Source organism: Prionailurus viverrinus, chromosome A3, assembly GCF_022837055.1.
Source record: "Prionailurus viverrinus isolate Anna chromosome A3, UM_Priviv_1.0, whole genome shotgun sequence".
In the NCBI taxonomy this organism is placed as follows: Eukaryota; Metazoa; Chordata; class Mammalia; order Carnivora; family Felidae; genus Prionailurus; species Prionailurus viverrinus.
In genome coordinates this window covers 116,061,433-116,084,045 of record NC_062563.1, presented here as the reverse complement: position 1 = coordinate 116,084,045, position 22,613 = coordinate 116,061,433, and the positions used below count along the sequence as shown (strand labels likewise).

At 52.8% G+C, this 22,613-nt stretch overlaps 1 protein-coding gene across 3 annotated transcripts in view; it reads right to left on the bottom strand.

Annotated features, from left to right (window-relative positions):
* Window positions 1-22,613, bottom strand: part of GALNT14 (polypeptide N-acetylgalactosaminyltransferase 14) — a 209,466-nt gene that overhangs the window by 16,551 nt on the left and 170,302 nt on the right. For all 3 annotated transcript variants that reach the window (XM_047851980.1, XM_047851981.1, XM_047851982.1), the window contains exons 7-11: window positions 15,106-15,193; window positions 14,293-14,377; window positions 10,921-11,024; window positions 2,594-2,720; window positions 130-222 (exon numbers count right to left, since the gene is read on the bottom strand). In XM_047851980.1, coding sequence (XP_047707936.1) covers window positions 130-222; window positions 2,594-2,720; window positions 10,921-11,024; window positions 14,293-14,377; window positions 15,106-15,193 — 497 coding nt within the window. The remainder of the gene's footprint in view (window positions 1-129; window positions 223-2,593; window positions 2,721-10,920; window positions 11,025-14,292; window positions 14,378-15,105; window positions 15,194-22,613) is intronic.

Below are 22,613 nucleotides of genomic sequence, written 5' to 3'. Positions count from 1 at the left end.
CAAAGGAGAGCAGCCACAGCCCGGGTCCTGGAGTGGCTCAAAGGCTGGGTGACCAGCGAAGTGGACAGGCTGTCAGGAGCTGGGGATCGTCTCAATCCTCTGCACGAATTAGCCTGAAAGGACACTTACTTTCCAAAGGGCCTCTCCAGGGCGAATGGCCGGGCAGCATAATAGTACTGCTTGTATTCATCCATCCACACTTCAGCTGTCCTCTTGGTGTTCCTGGGGAGGTGGGGTGGGGGTCACATATCGGTTAAAATGCACATGTAAACAACATTACCCAGCTGGGGGCCCCAAGACCCAGGAATAGCATTCTTCCCTGGGTGCTGAGTCCAGCCAAGTCCCACCTGCTCTCCAAAAGGGCCTTTCCCCCAAGACCCAGGAAATTAGTAGGAAGGACAAACTCCTCCCCAAAAGGTACACACCAGAAAAATCATGCCAGAAATAGAACTTATGTGGCTCAAAAATGAATGAATGAATGAATGAACGAATGAATGAAGAGAAAAGAACCAGGAGAACCCACACATGCCAGTGACCAAGAGCAGAGAGGCAGGGCCTCCAGCTACCCTCAAGACCCCTGATCAAGGAGCTCCCCCTTTCTGCAGGGAAAGTGGTAGGGTCCCAGCTTTTGGCGGGAAAGCCAATCACACATGTCTTCCTGGAGCCTGTGTGCTCAGTGTGGCACAGGCATAAAGAATCAAGGAATCATGCCGTCTGTCAGACATTTGGCCAGCACACAAGTCTCTTCCAAGAGTTTGCTCTGAGTCTGACCTCATAGGGCACAGAAAAAGCGAGGGAGACTGACACGGAGAATGTCACCATTCAGCAGACAGGGAGGCAGAGGTACGAGGAAGAGCCCGCAGAGCAAGACCGAGGTCATCAGAAAACAGATGCCAGGTGCAGCGGAGAAGCAACTCCCACCAAGGTCCACAGAAGTGAACTTGGGGTCTCACTACACGGGGATGCTCCTGCAGACTTCTGGTTCTGTCTGGAGCAGAGGCATTCCATATAGGGGTATGTTATGCTCTTCCAAGTTGGTGGACCCAGAAAGAGTCACGCACCCGCAGTCCATTCTTGGTGCACTCAAGTTACCAGCGCTTTGCTGGCACGTTCCCCTGGGCTGGTCATCAGCCAACTGCACGCCGCTTAGGAAACACCTGTGCCGCTTTTCTCTAACCACTGACTGACCCACTGGCCAGGGCTCAGACTCAAAGACAGTGCCTGTTCTGGAGCCTAGGGCTGCCCCCTCATTCCTAGGCTGGCCCCCTTCCACATCATAGCCCCCTGGCTTTCCTACACCAGGGGTCCCCCACTCACCTTTTCCTCCTGAAAACCTGAGGGCCCAAGGCAGCTCTCCCTTTGGTGCCTGCTGGGTTTCTCACCACCCCACCCCTGTCCACCAAGTTCCTACAAAAGGTGTTAACTCTTCCCCTGCTCAACCCCATGATGGCCCTGAGACCATCATGTCAGGACATGACCTGTACCTGCTCATACGTGTGAAAACTGAGGAAGGAAAAACACCGATGAGGAAAACGACGCCCCAGATGAAGAAAAGCACCAAGAGGCACTTAGCTTCCCCCTCTCCCAAATGGACTAAATGACAGAAAAGGAAAAAGGAGGGGCGCCTGGGTGGCTCAGTCGGTTAAGCAGCTGACTTCGGCTCAGGTCATGATCTCGTGGTCCATGAGTTCGAGCCCCACGTCGGGCTCTGTGCTGACAGCTCAGAGCCTGGAGCCTGTTTCAGATTCTGTGTCTCCCTCTCTCTGACCCTCCCCCATTCATGCTCTGTCTCTCTCTGTCTCAAAAATAAACATTAAAAAAAATTTAAAAAAAAAAAAAAAGGAAAAAGGAGAATAAATGAAGTGAGGCTGTCAGATGACAAGACACGAGAATAAGGGAAAAAGTGGGAAGACGGAGGAAAGATAGACACGGGGAGAGGGGTACACAGGAATTATTTCTAGAAGGAATCACAGGAGAAGTGTGTACAAAGGGACAGGGCAGGAATAGGTAAGTGCAGCACCGAGTCACTGAGGCCCCTGGATCTTCATCCTGCCCTACCCCTTCCCGCTGCAGGTGGTGCAAACACCCTCTGCAAGAAGCCCAGGGTCGCAGGGCTTCCCCAGCCTGGACCCTGTCTGGGTGCCGGCAGGGCCCTGGGGCAGGCACGTGAACTGTAGCCACTTGTGCGTCCCCAGTCTCAAATCCTTCCAAGGACCTTTCCCCTGGTGACCCAGCCTGAAAGTGGGAGCAGTGGATCTTCCAGAACTCAGAGGCAAAATGGCATCCTCTTCCCCCAGCCCAAATGCCCCCAAATACCTGGAGCCCTGCAGGACGGTGCTGCCCAGGGACATGTGGGCCTTGTTGAGCCCTGGGCAGTCAGCGGTGGGGAACAGCCCCAGGCCTAGTCCTCAAGCTGGGTGGGCAAGCCCGACCTTCCCTGCTTAGGCAGAATCCCAGGGAGAATAATGTGTGGCTCCAGAGCATCCAGAACACTCGGGAAACTTACCAGAGAACATGGGACAGCCACAACCCATCACTGGGAAAACCCTCGGCTTTCTGTTGCCCCCTTGAAGCCCCTGGGATGTGCACTTACTTTATATATGTGTTGGCATTTCCATCTGGGAAAACATACGGGTGCTTCTTCCGGAAGACGTGGCCCACCCGGCTGCAGGGGATGATCTCGAGGCTGCCCCCGCACATCCACACTCTGAAGGAGATTTCTGTAAGACAGCCGTGCCCCCTCATCACTGCGCTGTGTCCTCAGGAGGGGAGGGGACCCAGGATGACAGCCCTGAGGACCAAGGACATGGTCAGGCCCCACTGCATCTAGCCTAGGGCTTGGGGGTGAGGAGGTGGCTTTGTAGACTGTGTGCTCTGCTGGCTGGGCAACCTCAGTTTCCTCATCTGCAAATGGGGATGACAATATCTCATAGCTGGGAGGATGACCAGAGTGAATGTGGAAATAGTGGCTGGCTTGGAGAGGCACACGTTTAATTAGCCCCTGTTCCCTCCCCTCATGGAGGACCACAGAGGGCTGGAATCAGGACCGAGGAGAAAGAATCTCCAGTCAAGAATATAGGAGAATTTCCCGACAGTCAAGGCCCAGATAGGAACGGCTGTAATGGAAGTAGTGAGTTCCACACTCTCACAGGCTAGCAAAATACAGGGGCAGGATTCCCAGGAAACCCCTGGACGAGGTGTCGGTCACCTCCCAATGGCCTGACTGCAATTCTATCATTCTGTAAGGGTGCCTGAATCGTAGCCTGGGAGGAGGAAGTCTAGCCAGTAGCTGAGAGCAGCTGTAGAGAATGCTGGAAGCCTCTACACTTGCTGGGGTTGATCCCTAGGGCGGGGATTTTGCACACATACCCATTTCTTGCTGGTTGGCTGCCGGCTCTGAAGCTGAGGGTAGAGCAGAGTCTGCAGAGGTGGCTGGGAAGAGGCCGGGGTGTGCATTTCTCCCCTGGGGCTGTGTCCTAGCCTGGTGCTCCCGCCCCGGAAGGAAGCAGGGGAACACCAAGGTGGGGGAGGGGAGTATCTCATCACCGCTAGTGTTTAGAATTGCTGAACGACTGTCAGGCAGTTTTGTGATTGCTTTTACCTTCTCTACGGACAGTGCACCTCCTTATTGCCTACACCCAGGGCAGGCTCCCCCGTGCACCCCACTGGCCAGGCCACTGGTGGGAAGTGCCAGCTTCCCATCTGGGAATTGCCGCCTGCTCCATGCTTCTGCAGTCAAGCTCAAGTGGGAGGAGGGCAGGCTGAATCGTATTCATGCCCAGGCCCATGGGTGGCTGCTCTTGGGGGCAGGGCACGTGGAAGCAGACTGCGGTCCAGGAGCAGGGAATGAGGATGTGAGTATTCTAGTGCCCCACATTCGTGCTCCAGTACCTTGGGCCCTACCTCCCTGGGTTCTTTCACCCTGGGTCCTCTCTCTCTTACCTGCTGCCCCTCCACTTCCTGCTCCCTGTCTCCTCCCATTCCGGCTTTCCAAGCAGGTGCCTGGACACGATTTCTCCATTGTGATCCTCACCTGCTCGGTCACTCACCTGTCCTCAGCCACCCTTTACCTGTCCCTACTGCCTCCTGCCCTGTGCCCTTGAATTGCAGGCAAGGCTCCCTAGATACCAAGCCCACTGCCACCACCTTCCCCACACCGGCCCTTCTGCTTGCCCAGGTTCTGGTCCCAGTGCGCTACAGCTCATTCTCAGGAAGCTTGGGGACAGGGTGGGGACAATGCGCACACTCAGATGAAGAAAGGGCTTCTCAAGATTACTTCCAAATGGTGGCAAGAACATGGAGTGAGGGAGGAAGATGAGAAGAGCTCGGCTTTGGGTTTGGCAGCCCCGAGTCCATGGCAGTCCCCCAGCCGTGTCCCTGGGGGATCCCGCTTCATTCAGCTCACTGAGGCTGGGTTTCTTCACATGCCAAACCAAGATCACAGAAGTACTCCACAGGATTGCCGTCCACATCAAATGAAACAGAGGTTTTGAGAATACAGCAAAACATCTTTAGTACGACAGGAAGATCAGCCGTGGCTGTGATCAGACGCCCCTGAAGCCAGTCTCTGAAACATGGACCCCATTAGCACTGCCCTCCCATACCTGCTTCCAGCTTCCTTCTTCTGCCACAGCAGCCACTTAAAATTTGTGGAACTAACACTTTGGGGTTTTGACTTTCCATCAAGGTCCTTGATACGCAGCAATCTGACGTTTGGCTGGAACACAGTGGGATCACATGCCCCAGCCTGGTGTTTGTGGGATGGGGGGACACAAGCAATGAGTGAGCTCAGCTGACTGCCAACACCCGCCTCCCCACCCTGCAGCGAACGCACCGAGGGGCTGCAGGGGCCGGGCCCTGGAACTGTTAGCACACATGTGACTCTGGCCTCAGGACGTCTTCCTTAACAGTATGCTCCAAAAGTCTACTGTGCTCCCCTCATTTCCTCTCCAGCATCTCAAAATACGGTCTGCTCCAGTTCCCAAAAAGGAAAACCCTCTCATCTTGCAAAACTAGAGACGGAGATCTGGTTTACTAGATATAACCTACAAATTTTGTGCCAGCCCTCCTCCAAAAATACGCATACGTTTTGGCTGTGGTCTCTTCCTTTCCATGTATTCAAATAAGACATATGTCCCTCCTCATTTGCAAAGCGAATCCCTCCAAACTATGCCTCAGTTCCACCCCTCGCCCCCCGCCCAGACCCCTGCAACCTGTTTCTGCCTCCGTGCTTCCCGTGCCCAGGATCTTGCTTCTCTCTCCATCTTTGTCCCCCCCGTCAGCATGCACAGGCCCCCCACCTCGGAAAGCAGTCATCGGACCCTGGTCCTTCTCCACCTTCCTTCTGGTCTTCTGGCATTCTTCCACCCTGAGGCTCTGTCTTTTCCGTGTCTTCCTGACACTGCTTCCTCAGCTGGCCCCATGGTTCACGTGATGCTGAGGACTCCCCTCCATCCCGCCAGCCCTAGCTTGCTCCTGGCTCCTGTGCCAACTTCCAAGGCTGTCTGACCCTCTGCCAGGGAGTGCTGGACACCAGCAGACGCATTTCTTCTCCTACCCGGTCCTCGCCTTCCACAGCCTGCCACAGCCTGTCTCCTCTCCTCCACCTGTTAAACCATCCCTCCTCCTCCTCCTCCTTTTCCTGTGGCTGCTGCTTTAGCCTAAAATCACCACACATCTCAATTCTGCAAACGTGAGCCATGGGAGGAAAATGACCTCTTCATCTACCCCTGGGCTGGGCTTTGTTCTGTCCTCCCTCAGGTGGTAGCTTATTAGTCATCCTAACAACCCTGCTCCTGGTCACGGATGTCCTTATTTTATGATGCAGAAGCGGTTCTGACCTGACACCTGCCAGCGGGTTCCTGGGGACTGAAGCACATTTCCCCACTCCTGAACTCGGCTCTCGCCCTGCCTCCACCTGCCCTCAGCACTCAGCAGCAGCCGTCGGCCAACGCAGGTGTGGGTGAAAAGACGCTGGCTTCAAGGCTTTTATCGGCCAACAGGAGAGGCTCACCTATGACCAGCCACCACGCTGCATTTCCTCCACTCACTCATCCAATCGTGACAAATGCCCGTCTTTGCGCCCCGTTGGTCCGGCTGATGCTGCCCGTAGGTGCCTGAGGCCCGGATGTGCTAACAGCTTCTCTGCTCTGGAATCTTGAGTGTTACAACTGGGGTGATGGGAGACACGGGGACTGACCTGCACTGCGGTGCTGCCCCCAGAGTCGGGCAGCCTGGGGGGTGCAGATTGGTGTGATGTTTCACAGGTGTATTGTGTGGGATATTTAGCACCCAGGACATGGAGTCACCCTGTCCTTGTCTACACCACTGACATCAGGATAACCGTCCACACAGATACTTGCTGACACCTGGGAAAGTCTCGGAACCCAGAGACCCCACGCAGCAGGGGCTCGTGCGTCAGCAGTGCCGTGGACAGAGGCGTGGGGCAGCGGGCCCTCCAGGCACCGCCTAGACCCTCTACTTTCCACGTCTGCGGCTCCTGCTCCTGCAGAGTCATCACTTTCTTAAGTGGGGAGGCCGAGCAAAGAGATGCTGTAGGGAATCTGTAGGGGGTTCTCGCTGAGTCAGCGCCGGCACCATCTCCACGGTGATGAATGTCACGCAGGCCCTAATACACTCTGAATTCCAGGCAGGGAGACGTGTCATTATTCCACCCTCATGGGGGGGTGGGGAGGGGACGGCGCTAGTATCTTATTTTCTTTAGGCATCAGACTCATGCTTGATGGAAAGCTGCCCTCCCCACCCTCCATTCTCACCTCTTTTCTTCTGTCTCATCAACCCACTTACCAGGTCTTACCAGGTCCCCATGGCACCCCTGCCCTCCCCCAGACCCACCTCTGCCTGACAAGCCCATGACTGGCTGGATGGGAAAGGGGACGCTTTCTCCCCAGACAACAAACCACAGCCATCCGAACACCACTGCTCAGCCAGACCCATCAAGGCTCCAATTTCATTTCATAGTCGGGTTTCTAAACACAGGTGGAGGGCGCTTTAGACACGGGCTCCGCCAACTTCAATGATCCTGTTTTACATGGAGCTGCACATATCGTATACAGACACGCATTGTACACACGGCAGGAGGACCTGTTCTGCCTTTGGCCAAGGGGAACCTACTCAGGACAAGGGGAGTGGAGTGAGCTGTGGTGGGCTACTGTTCTCCACAAGTCCACACATACAAATGTGGCCATAGAGACCCGGCTCCTTTTAATGATCTTTAAGTTCTCAGGACCTTCTGGGCCTGGAAACTCTGTTATTAGTTTTTAATGAATGCATGGACTTGAGTAGAGATCATTTTCTGGTCTACAAAACCACACCTCATACCATCTGGGGCCATTTCGCTGCATCCAGGCCCCTAGCTTCTGAACAGGCACTAGCCACAGGCCCACCATGGTCACCCAGAGCCATAAGCCTGCAAATGCCAAGGTGGCACACTTATCTTTCCATAATCCCTATGAAAACAAGCCATGTGTGTTGTCTCTGCTGGGCCCAGGGTAGACGTGGGGAAGTCCAGGGGCAGTGGGAAAGGATGGTCCTGGGGGACTTCATCGGGGCATGGAGCTTCGGCCCAATGGCCCAGAGAAGGAACCGAGCTGTGGCCTGCTTTAGTTTAGTTCCCTGTCTGTGGGGAGAGGACTTTTCATCAGACGTGGATGCTCTTCTCAGATGAGGCCATCTCCGTCACCTTGAGCCATCCAGCATGAAGAGGGAGAGGCAGAAAGAGAAGGTTCCAGGGAGAAACTAGTCAGCAGGTCAGATACATGCTCCTTTAGCAGGTGCTGTCCACCCCCCACCCCTGAGTCTGAAGGGGTAGCAGGGGCATTAGCTTTATCTACTTACAGTAAGCTGCCCTGGGGCAGGGGAGGGTAACAAAGGCCACACAAACCTGGTGTGTGGGTTTGGCTGGGCCCCCTACTGAGGGCCTCCCAAGGCCCAAATCCAGGTGTGCGAACCACGTTCCATGCTGGGGGCTCTGGAGAAGAATCCACTCTCCAGCTCCCAGTCCCTTGGTTTGGAACACGGGTAGCCAGCACTTTCCAGTGTTCTAGGCCTCTAGGACTAGAGGTTGGAGGCATATTCTCGCCTCATCCTGGGTTTAGCAGCAGGCAGGCAGCAGCACAGGTGAATGAACACAAATACAGAGAGGGCCCAAGCCTCGTAGAGAGGAGAACTGGGTGCGGAGGGGCCCAGAGTGAGTAGGGTGGGCGGGAGAGCAGGCGGGGAAGGTGTGCTAGTCCTGGGGGAGGCCGCCCCGGGAGCTGTGTTGTGCAGTGGAGTCCACACTGTGGAGGAGGGAGGCCAGGTGGTTGCAGAGGGCAGGGCATGTTGGGGCTGTGCCTCCGGACTGATGGCTGGAGAGGTGGGCACACACCAGGAGGGACTCAGCTGAGGGGTGTGGGCCTCGTCCTTAGGACAAGAAGCACCCACGGTGGCCGCCACGCCTGGGAAGTGGGAGAGACCTGCATTTCAGTGCTCTCTGGCCCAGTGGGAGGCTGGCTTTGAGGGGAACAGAATAGTCCTGGGGCTGGAGAGAAGGGTGGATGTGAACGATGATGCTTCGGGTGCGGATCCCGGCACTTGGTGAGCTGGGCTGCGGGGAGGCCCCCCTGCCACACCCTGGAGCCAGAATTCCTTCCCTCAGCACCATCCCTGAAACTTAGAGAGCTCCCCGACCCCACTAAACCCCCGATTGTCATCCCCATCCTGATGGGCTCTTCCAAATGCCCACTCGGGTGCCTACCTATGTTCGCATGCAGAATTGGGGTGCTCCATGTGACATACGCACCGTTGGAGATGCCCTGCATCTTCTGGCATATAAAATGCTTAAAAAATTTTTTTAAAAAATCCAGAAATGGCTTTCAAAGTGCTGAGAGCCGGCTATAACATAACGGGATGCTGGGATGGGAGAAAGCGGTGTTTCCTGGGATAGCTGTCTATAGAGCTTTTTTGTGTTAGATTGTAAAATTAAAAAAAAAAAATTTGTGTTGGATCGGAAAATGCCTCTCCCACACCTCCGCAGAAGTCCCTCCCTACTTCCCCAGTGGAATCAGCACTTGTTAATGTCCCACGACCAGAAGCAACTAGCTGAGATTGCCACTTAATGTGGGCAGATGTGTGTCAACATTGCTATAAACAGAAGGTACTGGAAGGTTGGACCGGAATGTGCCATCATTAAAAATAACGTGCTGCCTGAATCCCAAAGCGACTGCCACATGGAGGAAGGCTCACACTCACTTTGTAGGGTTCAAGGGGGCAGAACAAGTCCCAACAGACAGAGGCTAGAGGGAGATGGGTTACCACCAAGGAGAATTTTCTAACAGTTTAACACAAAAATTCACAACAAGAGCATGTGCCGAACTGTGAAGCAGTGAACGTGTTGTCATAAACAGCACCTGAGCAGAGACAGGATGTCTGTCAAAAGTGCTATAGAAAGGATTCGTTTGATTGTAGCAGGAAAGGCCAGAGCACATGAGAGGATCATGAGAGGACCTTGAGTGGCACGATGCCCTGGGCTCTGGGCTGCCCAGAAAGACAGAAATCTCGTCCCCATTGGGATCGACAAGAGTCTACCCAGTTCTGAGCTCTTCTGGGCCCGTGCAGACACAGCTGATCTCAAACCCATATCCGATTTATTTCCCCAGGCTGTTCCAGGGGACGGGTGCCAGGAAGGGGAGGCAGTTTGGTTCGTGGGATTGGGGTTTTCTGCTCGTTTGTTGAGCTTCCAATCTGGCCCCTGATGGCAAGAGATGTATACTTTTGATGGGTTTCTCTACACTGCCCAGTTTGGGAGAACAGATGCTGTGGGTCAGGCCAGCAGCCATAAATTCCTGGAAAATAACTCTTAGTGACTGAGGAAGAAAGCCATAAAACACTCTGGAGGCACGGACAGGAAAAAACACTGGCAGAGGACAATGCATGAGATTACTGCTAAATGCCCAGCCGAGCCCCACGGGTCATTCTCAGGCCACGTCACTGCTCCGTGAGCCTGTGCCCAACGCTCCCCAGTGACACTGTGGCCTCTTCCTCTCTTTCTCCAGTGTCTTCCTCAACAAGTAGTTACCAAAGCCACCTTCAAGGTGGCCACTACCATAAGCACTAGAGACAGCTGGGAATAAAACAAAATCGAATCCCAGCCCATATTCTGGTCACTTCCTGGATCTTGCTGCCTGGGAGCAGGGAAAGGAAACCAACACAACACCTGCTGGCGTTGTGTGCAGATGGCTTTGGGAGTTTCACAATAACCGCAAGGAGCACCCTCGTGTCGCACTTCTACTACATGAGGCAGCTCTGGGCTCACTCAGTGCTACGAGCTACACGAGCGGGTCCCGGACTGCTCTTTCTCCCGTAGCTGCAGAATGCAGGCCCACACCACTGCAGCCAGACACACTTGCACAGTTTTGCACCCCTTCCACCCACACCCCTTTCTCTCTCACTAAAAGACAAGGGCCAGATGCTCCTGGGCTTCTGTGGCGATGACCCCAGACCCTCTTCATTACCCTGGTGCTGAGTGCTGTGTGCACAGAGCAGCAAACAGATGTTACCCAAGTCACGGGGTCACTGTCAGCCCTCTCCATCCCTGGGCCCCTTCCAAGATCCCCAGTTCAGAGCTCCCAGCTCAAGCCTCCAGCTTGGTATTCCTCCTTAGTCTTCCTGGCTTTTGCATTTCAACTTGCCCCTAACGGTCTTCCCCGGGAAGGCTTTCCTGGTGCTCAGCGTCTGTGCGGCCCCACGGAGAAATGCCTTGTTACCTCCACCCTCCCGGCAACCACTCCTCCGGTGCCCCCACTGGCCTTGCCCCCAAGGAGTGACTTACTGGCCCCTCCCAGGCCCTCACCCCAGGTACACGTGGTTCCAGGACACAGAGATGCCACCCGGCCCCAGGACGCAGAGACAGCGACTCACCGAAGTTCTCTCCACCCCAGATGTCCATGTCTGTATCATATTTCCCCAGGTATTCAAACCAGGATTTGTCCATCACGAAGAGCCCTCCAGCGATGATCGGAGTCCTATGCATTTGGAAGGAAGGGAGGGAGTTACGGGAGAGAGACCGCCGTCACATTCTTCTGCCCTGGCAGTGCAGAGCTCAATACAATTTTCTCCCCATTTCTCTTCCTCTTCACAGGGCCAATGCATTATTACCTAAAACAAGAACATGCTCTGGAGTTTTTTCTTTTGATTTTAAATCTCCCGGCCTCACAGACAGGCTAATTTACTCATCAGCATGCCTTCCATTGGGGGAGCTGGGATTTGCTCAGAACACTGCTGCTCTGAGGGCCTGGGGATCCTTCACTGGCCTCTCCCACAGGCCCTGCCCATCGTGGCTCTCTTGGGGGGTTCCATTACTGGGAGCCCGGGCAGCAGGCCACTGACCAGGCAGGGAAAGAAGACTGAGGCAGCACCTGTTAACAGCACATCCTAGGGCGCCTGGGTGGCTCCGTCAGTTAAGTGTCTGACTCCGGCTCAGGTCGCGATCTCCCAGTTTGTGAGTTTGAGCCCCGTGTCGGGCTCTGTGCTGACAGCTCAGAGCCTGGCACCTGCTTTGGATTCTGTGTCTTCCTCCTTTTCTCCCCCCCCCCCCCCCCACAACACCGCTTGCACTCTGTTTCTCAAAAATAAATAAATATTTTTTAAAAATTGCACATCCATTTTTTGAGATTGTGTTCTCCTTTTCTTCCCTCTTTACCCCTCTATCAGGGGTTATGTCACCTATGTTGGGGTCCTAACCCCCAGTACCTCAGAATGTGACCTTATTTAAGGAGCGAGTCTCTATAGAAGTTAAAATGAGGACATTACGGTGAACCCCAAACTCATGTGACTAGTGTCCTTAAAAAAAGGAAACACAGAGCCAGAGAGACAGACGTGCCTAGAGAGCATATAATGTGAAGAGGCACGGAGAAGAGAGCCCCCTGAAAGCCAAGGAGAGAGGCCGGCATTGCCCTCAGAAGGAATCGACCCTGTCGACACTTTGATTTTCGACCTCATGCCTCCGGACCTGCAAGACAATACATTTCTGTCGATAAGCCACTCTGTGTGTGGTACTTTGCTGCAGGAACCCCAAAAAACTAATACACCCTTATCTTTGTTTTTTCCTGTGGGATCCCACCCCACCTTCCCCTGCCTCTGGTGCCTGAGAGAGATGCCAGAGAAGCCACTTGGAAAGGAAAAGGTTGCAGAGGAAGGCAGACAAGGATAGCACAGTCCAACCAAATAATCCAGCAAGTTTAGGGATGTGTGTCTATAAGGATCGGTGGCTGGGAGAGGTGGGCAAGCCCTCAGGGACCTGGCCCCTCATCCAGCGCATCCAGAGGGTGAAGGCAGTTTTCACCCATGTCAGTTAGTTGATGGAGAGCAGGTCCAGAAACCAGGTCTCCCAAAGCCATGCCCCCCTGCTATTTCCTGCAAACTGACCTAATACTGGGAAACACTCATTCTGGGAGCAGGGATATGCCCACAAGAAAAGAGCCCACCCTCAGAATGCCACCACTGGGACAGAGAAGGGTAACACCAGGAGGTGGCTGCACCACTGCCCCCTTCGTCCTTGATGTGGTCCACCACCATATCATGTGCTGCCACTGTTGGGTAGCTGAGAAGCTGATGTGTGCTGCATGGAGCTCTCAGTGTGGGAAGAAGGTTCTACTCTCCCTTTAGAAATAAAGGGCAGGGGGCACCGGGGTGGCTCAGTTGGTGAAGCGTCCAACTCTCGATCTCCACTCAGGTCACGATCTGATGGTTCAGGGGATCGAGCCCCTCATTGGCCTCTGCACTGACAGTGTGGAGCCTGCTTGGGATGGTCTCTCTCCCTCTCTCTCTGCCCCTCCCCAGCTCGCATGTGTACTCTCTCTCAAGATAAATAAATAAATAAACATTGAAGGAAGGAAGGAAGGAAGGAAGGAAGGAAGGAAGAAAAAAGAAAAGAAAGAAAGAAAGCAAGAGAAAGAAAGAAAAGGCATTAGCTAGCATGCCATCTGGCTCCAATCTCCCTCTTGGCATCACTCCAGATTATGACAGCTGGAGGAGGAGGGAGGAGAGGCCAGCAGGTAGGTGAGACAGAGGTCCCTGGTAGAGCTCTCCTGAACACACACGTCTCTCTGGAGTGTCCCCATTTGGCTCTTCATAGCTCCTTGGTTCACAATCTGACTTATGTTCTTAAGTTAATTCAGTGCAAGTGAGCAAACGTTTACTCTATGGCAGGTCCAGAGATATGGAGATGCCCATGAAGAATGTGGGGCATCCCTAAGTTACCGGCCAGAGAAACTGCATCCTAGTGGTCTTGTCTGTATTTCTCCAAGCACTTTTATCCTCCTGACACCCCACCTGAAGCAGACAGGTGTCAGCTTGGAGATTCCCCAACAGGTCTGGGACACGTGAACCAGCCTTAGGTAGGAACACCCACACCATACGTTCTCAGTGCTCAGGACACAGGCTCCCTGCTGGGTGGACACCATGCTCTGTTCTACCCCCGGCCCCGTGACAGGTCCCGGGCCCCAGACGGCCATCCTGCCACCATGTGCAGCAAATCGTAGCAGGGGCCTGAGGAGAGAACGCCCGCAAAAGAGCCTGGAGTTGATGCCACCATCTCATTCTCAGACAGGACACAGCAGATGTGTGTGTGTTTGTTTGTTTGTATATATTTTATTTTGAGGGAGAGAAAGAGTGCATGCGCGGAAGTTGGGGAGGGGCAGAGAGTGAGGGAGACAAAGAATCAAAGCGGGTTCTGCACTGACAGCACAGAGCCCGATGCGGGGCTAGAACTCATGAACTGTGAGATCGTGACCTGAGCCAGAGTCAGACGTCTAGCTGATTGAGCCACCCAGGCGCCCCAGACGTGTTTGTTAACAAGCAGCAGTGGCCAGGCCTCGAGATCAGCCTCTGCTTACAGCACTGCTGACCTGACCTTTCCCAGGCTGAATCCTGCCTGGTAGCTCAGCTCTGGCCCTAAAGAACCATCTTTTCCCCAGTCAGAGGCTCAAACAGGACCATCTGGTCCCAACTTCACAACGTTTCGCGGGAAGTGTAAGTACGAGGCGCATGTGTGGGAAGGGTGACACCGGGCAGCTCCTCAGCACAGGCCTTACCAGGACCCTGTCCCCTCAGGAGACATCTCCTTGAAGACAGAAACTCCTGATGTAAGGGGAGATGGGGGCTGGCCTGGCAAGGGTTCTCCTGGTCTCTGCCCAGTCCTGAACGTCCAATGTGAAATGCCTCCTACACTCTGCGGCAGTGGGAAGGACCGAGTGGTGACAGATCTGCCCAGCCACCCCTGCCCTGACTTACCTGATGGGCTCGGTGGGGTCCAGGCGCCGAGCCTTCTGCTCTGGGGAGAGCTGCTCCCACTGGAAGTGGAGGCTCCAGTCAAACCCTGGAACACAGCACCGAGTTGCTTGATTTGGTCTCTCATGTGTCCCTGCAGAGCCTGCGCAACGCGTCCCTTTTCTGGAAGCTCATGAACGCATCCGGGGAAGCTGGTCCCAGGCTGGTCAGCAAGAAGGCCGCCAGATGTCCCTCCCACAGCTTCTCTTTCTCTACCTCCTACTGCCTCTCTGAGCCTTCTCTGCTGGGCAGTTAGAGGATAAAGGGCAGACGATAGAGTCACTTGTGACAGAGTCTAAGGGGGACAGGATGGGTAGTTACGGGCGTGGCCCTTGGCCAGGAGCATTGGGGAGGCGCCAGCAGGTTTTTGTAAGGGGCTGAGCTACCTCAGATCAGTTTTGGGGAACCAGCACTAGGCCCTGAGCAGAACCTTGGTGGGCCTCAGAGAGAGCGTAGCGACCAGTGCTGAGGTGACAGAACAAGTCAGGCCCTGCCTAGCTGGGGGGGTCCTTGCCTCCCTCCTATTCTCAGGTCCCAGAGCGAGCCCATATCAGAGCCAGGGCTCTGGGGGCTGGAGGCATCATCCTACACACTCCCCTGGCCGTTCCACTTGTGGCCTCAGTGGTAAGGCCACAATGGAGCCACCAGCATTATAGGACTCACGGCTGGACGCTCCAGACAAACCACCAGCAGACGCTTCCCCCACTTTCCCCCTTGAATGCAACAACCAGGAGGAGCAGCGAGTCCTTGCTGGGGAGGGGTGCTGGCCCTACTCACCGCCCCTGAGCTCTGCGGCCGACTCGATGTAGTTGAAGTTGTCTAAGCTGATGATATCAATCACAGGGCACACCACCCGCGTGTAGTCCTGGAAGACAGCAGACTCCGGGCTCAGCCTGTGGTGCCAAGGAGCTGGGCTGGGAATCAGTGAGCTTGGCAGAGCCTCACCCTGGTAACGCCAGGCTGGTTTTGTGGCCTTGACTAAGCACTGCCAGCTCTGGATCTTAATTTTCTCATCTAGAAAATGGGGTACCGTGACCTCTCTGGTTCCATTGCCTAAAACGCCAGGAACCTTTCTCTGACTCCTGGAGTCCTTCTCAGCCACAGTGGCCTTTGGAGCATGGTGGGGACACGGCAGGGGCTGGCTGGAGAGGGATGCACACGAAGAAGGGGGAAAGCAGGAAGAAGGGGGCTCTAAAAGTCCTTCACCATCAGTGGGGTCTCAGGAGGCAGAGGCCACAGCCAGCCCGGAAGGTGACCTCTACCTGCAGTCCCATGAAAAGAAGCCACACACCCACAGGAAAAGCACTTTGGAATTTCCAAATACCTTCATTCTATGCCTACGTTTACGAATAGCATCTCTAGACATTCCTAACTTCAGGTGTCACTTGTGATGGTCACAGATCGGTGCCTCCAGCCCTGACTCACTCCCTTCCTTCCAGACTCAGATCCAGTATGCCACTGGCCACCTCCGTGGATGCCCCATGGGCTTTCAGTGATGCCTTCATCATCTTGTCCCCAAACATGCTCCTTTCCCTCGGTTGCCTATTTCTGCTAACAGAACCATCGCGTATCCCTCCGTCTCCCCAGCACAAAGCAGAAAGCTTCGCCTCTGCCCATCACCCGTCGAATCTAACTCTGAAACTGCTCATCTGAGTGTGTCCTGCCTCCATTTTTCCCCCTCACACCTGGCGTACCGCAGTGGACTCCTACCTTATCCCACTCTCTTCCCTTCGGTGGCCGCCGAAATTGTCATTACGATGTGAAAATCTCACTGTGCGGCTCAACAGCTAAAAACCTGAACTGCCTGCAAGATAAGGTTCCAACTCCTTAGCCTGGCATTCGAGACCATCAAAACCAGGCCTGTATCTTCCTTTCCGGCTTCCTTGCTTGCTGTATCCCTCAGGCTCCCCTGTCTATAGGCATCAAAGTCATCCAGGAAACATTCTCAAAATATGCAAGACAGAAGCACCAGCTCCTGGGGGCTGTCAATGTGCTGCATATATTTTTAAAGCCTTCCCTGCTCTGGGTGAACACCCTGTACCTGGCTTGCGGGAGGGGAAGCTGGGGGCAGGGTAAAGGAGATGTGAACATGGAGACTCCACAGCCAAATGGAAACCAAGCAGCCTGGGAGAGTCAGCAGGTCGGGGAAATCAGGCGGGACCACATCTCCAATCCTCCACACCTACCACCTGCTGGCACAGGCAGGAACCTCTGCTTCTCCTTGTCGCCATTTCATTTCCTAGTTCAATCTCTGTCCCAGATGAGGCTGTCTCCTTATTTTAAGCTCGGACTCACCAGGTGCCTGCTTTTATGTTCACAGACTTCATTTGGCCCTCAGCTTCCACGTGTGACTCATCCTGACAGTGACAAGGTACCTCGGAAGGCAAGGGGCCCATGTGGAAAGAAATGCTCATTTTCAATGCATTGCTTCTACCTCTGGGCCGCACACAGATGCCCCTTCCACAGTCGACACAGCACCTGCCCAGCTGCCACTGCTCTCCAGGCACCACTCAGGCTCTGTCACTGTGTGTCTCTGAGTGTGCACACGCACCACGTGCCCACGCACGGCCATCCACACCAATACCTCCCCATGGACACAATCTCAAAGACATCCTTGTGACTTGAATTCTGACATGGTTGCAGAAGTTCGGAGACTGAACTTCTTCTGTGAGTCTGACAAAGTCCTCATTTTGCCTTGGCTTGTTGAGTGTTTGGGTCTTTACAGCTTCACTAAGTCCTTATGTCAATGCTTGTGCAGCAGAGAATTAATCTTGCCCGGAGATATGTTTGGCCGTTGCCCAGCTTCTGGGCAGTAACTCCTAAGCCCTCAGAATGCCCTGCCTAGAAGAGTGTCCCTGTTTCCCTGGGAGATTTGAGATATACCAGACAGTCTATCCTAATAGTGCGACTTATGATGAGGGCCTTGGGTCATGTGGTACCAACTCAACCTGACCTACGGAGGGGCATGGAGACCATGGGGCAGGGGGTGGTCAGCCACATCTAGGTGACTGACCCCCAACAAAAAGCCCAGACACCAAGGCTTGGGTGGGCTTCCTGTTCCGAAATGCTCTGTACATGTTGTTATACATCCCTGCTGGGAGAAGTGAGTGCCGTGTGTATAATCCCACTAAAAGAGGTCAACTAGAAGCTTGTGCCTGGAACTCTCTATGCACCTGTTCCCACCGCTGAGTTTAACCTGTATCCATTTGCTACACGAAACAGTAATCATGAATATAATAGCTTTGCTAAGTTCCAAGTCCTTCTAGTGAATTACTGAATCTGCGGGTGGTCTGGGGACCCCCACACCGCAATCCTGGTGTTTCAAATCTCTCCTCAATATTTGGAAATTGAAATGCAAAATAAAATGCTGGTTGCTTGCCTGGGAAAATGCTGGTTGCTTTCCTGGGCCACAGCCTTCCCCAGAAGCCACCCAGGGGCTCTGTCTCCAGGGTGCGTCGGCTCTGGTGCACCGTCCCTGTACATTCCAAGGGCTTCTGCCCTTCTATTACTCCTATCACAGTTCATATGTGGTGTCTGCTTAGAGTCATGGAGACCAGGTGGGTAATGAGGGATGTTTGGGGCTCAGTGCTGTGTGAAGCCATGTCCTTAAAAAGAGGCAGCACGAGACTTTACACATGACCCTTAAAGCCAGGACGCAAATCTGAGTGACCCTGGGGGTCAGAGTAACTGCTCCACTTGTGCAGCACTCAGCCCCAGCCCACAGCCTGCTGGGCAGCAGGTGTTCATCAGCGTTGGCTCAAGAGGCTGGCTGTTAACTCGCTCTGAGGGTACTATGTCGATGGCTGGTAGCAAAGCGGATGGGTCAGTTACAGTTGAGAAAAATGGCCTCTCCTCCTACAGGCTCAGGGATGGAAGGACTTCCGGTGAAGATACCCAAAGCCACCACAGGTGCTGGCCCGTGAGCTCCAGTTGGCTGGTCTTCAAGGCTAGGCCCACAGGTCGGCTTAAGCAGGCAGCTGGAGGAGTCACTGGCTGGCCCATGGCCTGGACCCCGTCTCCTCCCCACCCCCCCACAAGTCCATTGGCAGCAATGACAGAGGCTGAATGCACCAGCCAATGGCCATCGATCACCTGTGCGGTACACCTCTCCTTCCTCCACCCATTCAGGTAACTAAAACTACACTGTGAATGGGCACTCAGAATGCTAGAGAGATCAGCCACTCACTTGGTGAACCAGCTTTACTGAGCACCTCTTATGGTTTAGGAATTGTGGCAGATGGAAAGGTGGATATGGCCTCACAGTCTAGGGAAGACAGAGGACGGGCACTGGAGGGTGACGACGGAGCCTCTAAGGCAGGCTGGAGGGGCGGGGTGGGGGAGAAGGAAGGGGTCCTCGAGGAGGGGACAGAAGACCTGGGTTCTCGTTCTGACGCTGCTATCTAGAATTCACGTCACCTTAAGCAAACCAGCACACGCTGAGGAACTGTTTCTTCATCTATAAAGTGAAGACAAATTATTATTTGCCAAACCATCTTGCCTTCCTAACAGGGCTTTTGGGTGGAAGAAGAGAGGGAGGCATGTGAGAGGCTTTGAAGCATATGTAAGCCATTATTTACATAAATTTACCAAATGCTAAAGGGATTGAAATTTCTTAAAATCTTTTTTCCTACTGAAGAGATATGTAGATAAGGAGCAGGGAGAAAGAGGCTTCTGTTAAAAGAATTAAAACCAACCTGGTGCTTGTTTCAAGTATCATCGTGTAGCTGAAGGGAGGAGACGGGACGCGAGAGAGCTCCTTGTGGAAAAGACCAGCTGAGGACGGTTTCTGACAGCCCAAACTCGGCCTCTCTCTTATCTCTTTCTATTTTTGAAAATCCCCAACTCCAATTACAGCTTAAAATTTCCACTTCTACTCACAAGATCAAATCACGTTTTACTCTGAGACGAGACACAATACAAAGACGTGTGGAAACACAGGCTGACACACGCCCACATCCCTGTCCTGGAAGGGATGTCTCAGTGGAATGTTCTAGCAACAAGAGCCAGGGTCTGGAGAAAACCTCTGCAGCCCACAGAGGCTGCTGTGGCGCTCCGCAAGGGGCAGAGCCAGACCACGGCCCCAGGGTTTGTCCGGCCAGTCCCCTGCTACCAAAGCTTTAGATCAGAAAGCGGTGGGGATCCGGAGCTCAGCCGGGGAGGATGAGCTCTATTTGGGGCCAAGTGACTGCCACAGGAGGAGCACTGGGTGGCAAGGAGCACTCACACGCAGGAGGAAGAAACGATGAAGGCTTCTCTGCCCTGCAGGTGAGGCTGACCAGGGATGCAAAAATGAGAGCATTTTTCAGAGAGGGCTTCTGTGATGGCCTCATAGGCACTGGGGTGGAAAGGGTTCATTAAGGTTGTCTGAGGAAAGCAAGGCCCCCTAACATATCCTGCAGGGCCACATTAGCCTGGGGGGGGTCCTATAGATCAAACACTGAATCGCCACATGATCCCACAATTCCACTCGTTGGTATCACCCCAAAGAATTAGAAGCAGGCACTCAAACTTGTATACTAATGTTCACAGCAGCACTATTCACAATAGTAAAAAGATGGAAACAACCCAAATGTCCATTAGCAGAGCAATGAATAAACAAAATGTGGTACGCAGGCAGTAATTTCTCTGACACTGGACATAGCAACTTTCTTCTCGATATGTCTCCCGAGGCAAGGAAAACAAAAGCAAAAATAAACTATTGGAACTACATCAAAATAAAAAGCTTCTGCACAGCAAAAGAAACAATCAACAGAACTCAAAGACAAGCTACTGAATGGGAGAAGATATTTGCAAACGACCTCCCTGATAAAGTGTTAGTATTCAAAATATATAAAGAACTTTAAAACTCAACACCAAAAAAAAAAAAAAGAAAAAGAAAGAAAGAAACAAAAAAACCCAATCAACTAAAAAACGGGCAGAGGACCTGAATAGACAGACATTCTTCCAAAGAAGACATACAGATGGCTCACAGACACACACAAAAATGTTCAACATCACTCTCACCAGGGAAATGCAAGTAAAAACCACAATGAGGTATCACCTCACACCTCACACCTGTCATGAATTTTAGAATGACTAAAATTAAAAATACAAAAAACAATTGTTGGTGAGGATGTGGAGAAACAAACGGGAGCCCTCATGCACTGTTGGTGGGAATACAAACTGGTACAGCCACTCTGGAAAAGAGAATGGAGGTTCCTCAAAAAGTTAAAAATAGAACTGCCCTACGATCCAGTAATCACACTACTAGGTATTCAAAATACAAAATACAAAAACACCAATTCAAAGGGATACATGCACCCCAATGTTTACTGCAGCATTATTTACAATAGCCCAACTATGGAAACAGCCTGAATGTCCACTGATTGATGAATGGATAAAGATATGCTGTATACATACAATGGAATATTACTCAGTCATAAAAAGAACGAAATTTTGCCATTGGCAACGACGTGGATGGATCTAGAGTATATTACGTTAAGCGAAATAAGCCAGTTGGAGAAAGACAAATACCATGTGCTTTCACTCAAATGTGGAATTTAAGACACAAAACAAAGGAGCAAAGGGAAAAAAGAGAGACAAACCAGGAAACAGAGTCTTACCTACAGGGAACACACTATACTGATGGCTACCAGATGGGAGGTGGGTGGGGGGGATGGGGGAAATAGAAGAAGGAATTAAGAACACACTTATGATGAGCCTTGAGTAATGCACAGAATTGCTGAATCGCTATATTGTACACCTGAAATTAATATAACACTCTATGTTAACTATAATTGAATTAAAATGAAAAACTTAATTAAAAAATGTGGTACACTGTGATATTGTGATATAAGAAGAAATATATACCTGGCTTTTGATCTTGGTTCACTGCACAAGAGCTTCTTTTTTTTTTCTAATTTTTTTGATGTTTATGTATGGTTGAGAGTGAGAGAGAGAGAGAGAGAGAGAGGGAGAGAGGGAGGGGCAGAGAGAGAAGGAGACACAGAATCCGAAGCAGGCTCCAGGCTCTGAGCTGGGAGCACAGAGCCCTACATGGCTCGAACTCATGGACCATGAGATCATGACCTGACTGACTGAGCCACCCAGGCACCCCTATTTCACTAAGAGATTCTAAAACCCTTGGGATTTCCTGAGAGATGGGGGGACAGTTATTCATAGTAATCCCCTTTCATGGAAACTGAGTTTACACTAATGAGATGACCGGTCAGCTGGGGAACCAACCACTTGATTAGAGGGTTGGTACTTTCAGCATCATCCCCGCCCCCCTCACCTCTGTGACCGGTAGGATCTGGAAGGGCCTCCAGGGCCAGGCAAAGCCCTGAAATTAAAGGGTCTGTTCATAACCTACTATTTCTCAATCCAGACCTCTTCAGCGGGATTTTGCCAGAAAAAAGGGGGAGAGAGCATTTTCTTAAACAGCGCTAAGTTCTGAGCTCTCCCAGTCTCAGGGAAGGTGGTCACAGGATGGGTATTAACCTCTGGGCCCACGTGTGAGAACTCTGCAAGGCCACCGAGGTGCTCTCATCGGGACGAACGAAGCTGGGAAGGATTTCCCACTTTTCGGAGTGGTTCACATATCCCAATTCTTTCAGCCTCAACCCTGTCATTTTGCACAGGGAAGATGGTGTGGAGGCAACACGGAGGGCTCTGGTGCAGGTGGCGCTGGCCAGGGAATATCAGCCCAGGTCACATAATTCCCCCGACACCGTGTCCTCGTCTGTGAAATGGGTATGTGAAAAGTAACGGACCTCGTACTGCACAGAGCGGCCGTGGGAGTCAACTCAGGCAGAAAATGAAGGGCAGCAACGCTAAGCACTGATGCTGGTACCTTCTGGTGACTTCTGTAGATCAGGATGGGGGTGGGCGGACTTCAGGGAATATAAAATACCAATGGGAACATTAAAGAAAGTTGTTTTTTTTTTCATACTTTCAAAAGGAGTAACTGAGACATAGAGGAAACATACAGAATTCCAGAGTAATCTAAAGGCAGACAGAGGCAAGGAATAAAGGTTTCTCAGCATCCTGCCCACCTGCCTTGGCCTGTGGGCAAGGGTGATGCATGGCTCGAGGAAAGACAGAAGCCTCAGGAATTGGGTGACAAGGCCCAGTGAAAGTCTGCTGCCTTCTTCTCACAAAAGGCACTCATCAGGGCTCCCTTTCTGGAACCTTCTACTGTCTGGAAGAAATAGTTCTGGGCAGTTCTCTTGCCCAGGAAACCACACACGTCATCTATCAGCTGCCGTTGGCAGCCCCATTTGCGGGCCTGCCGTGGGTCACAGTGT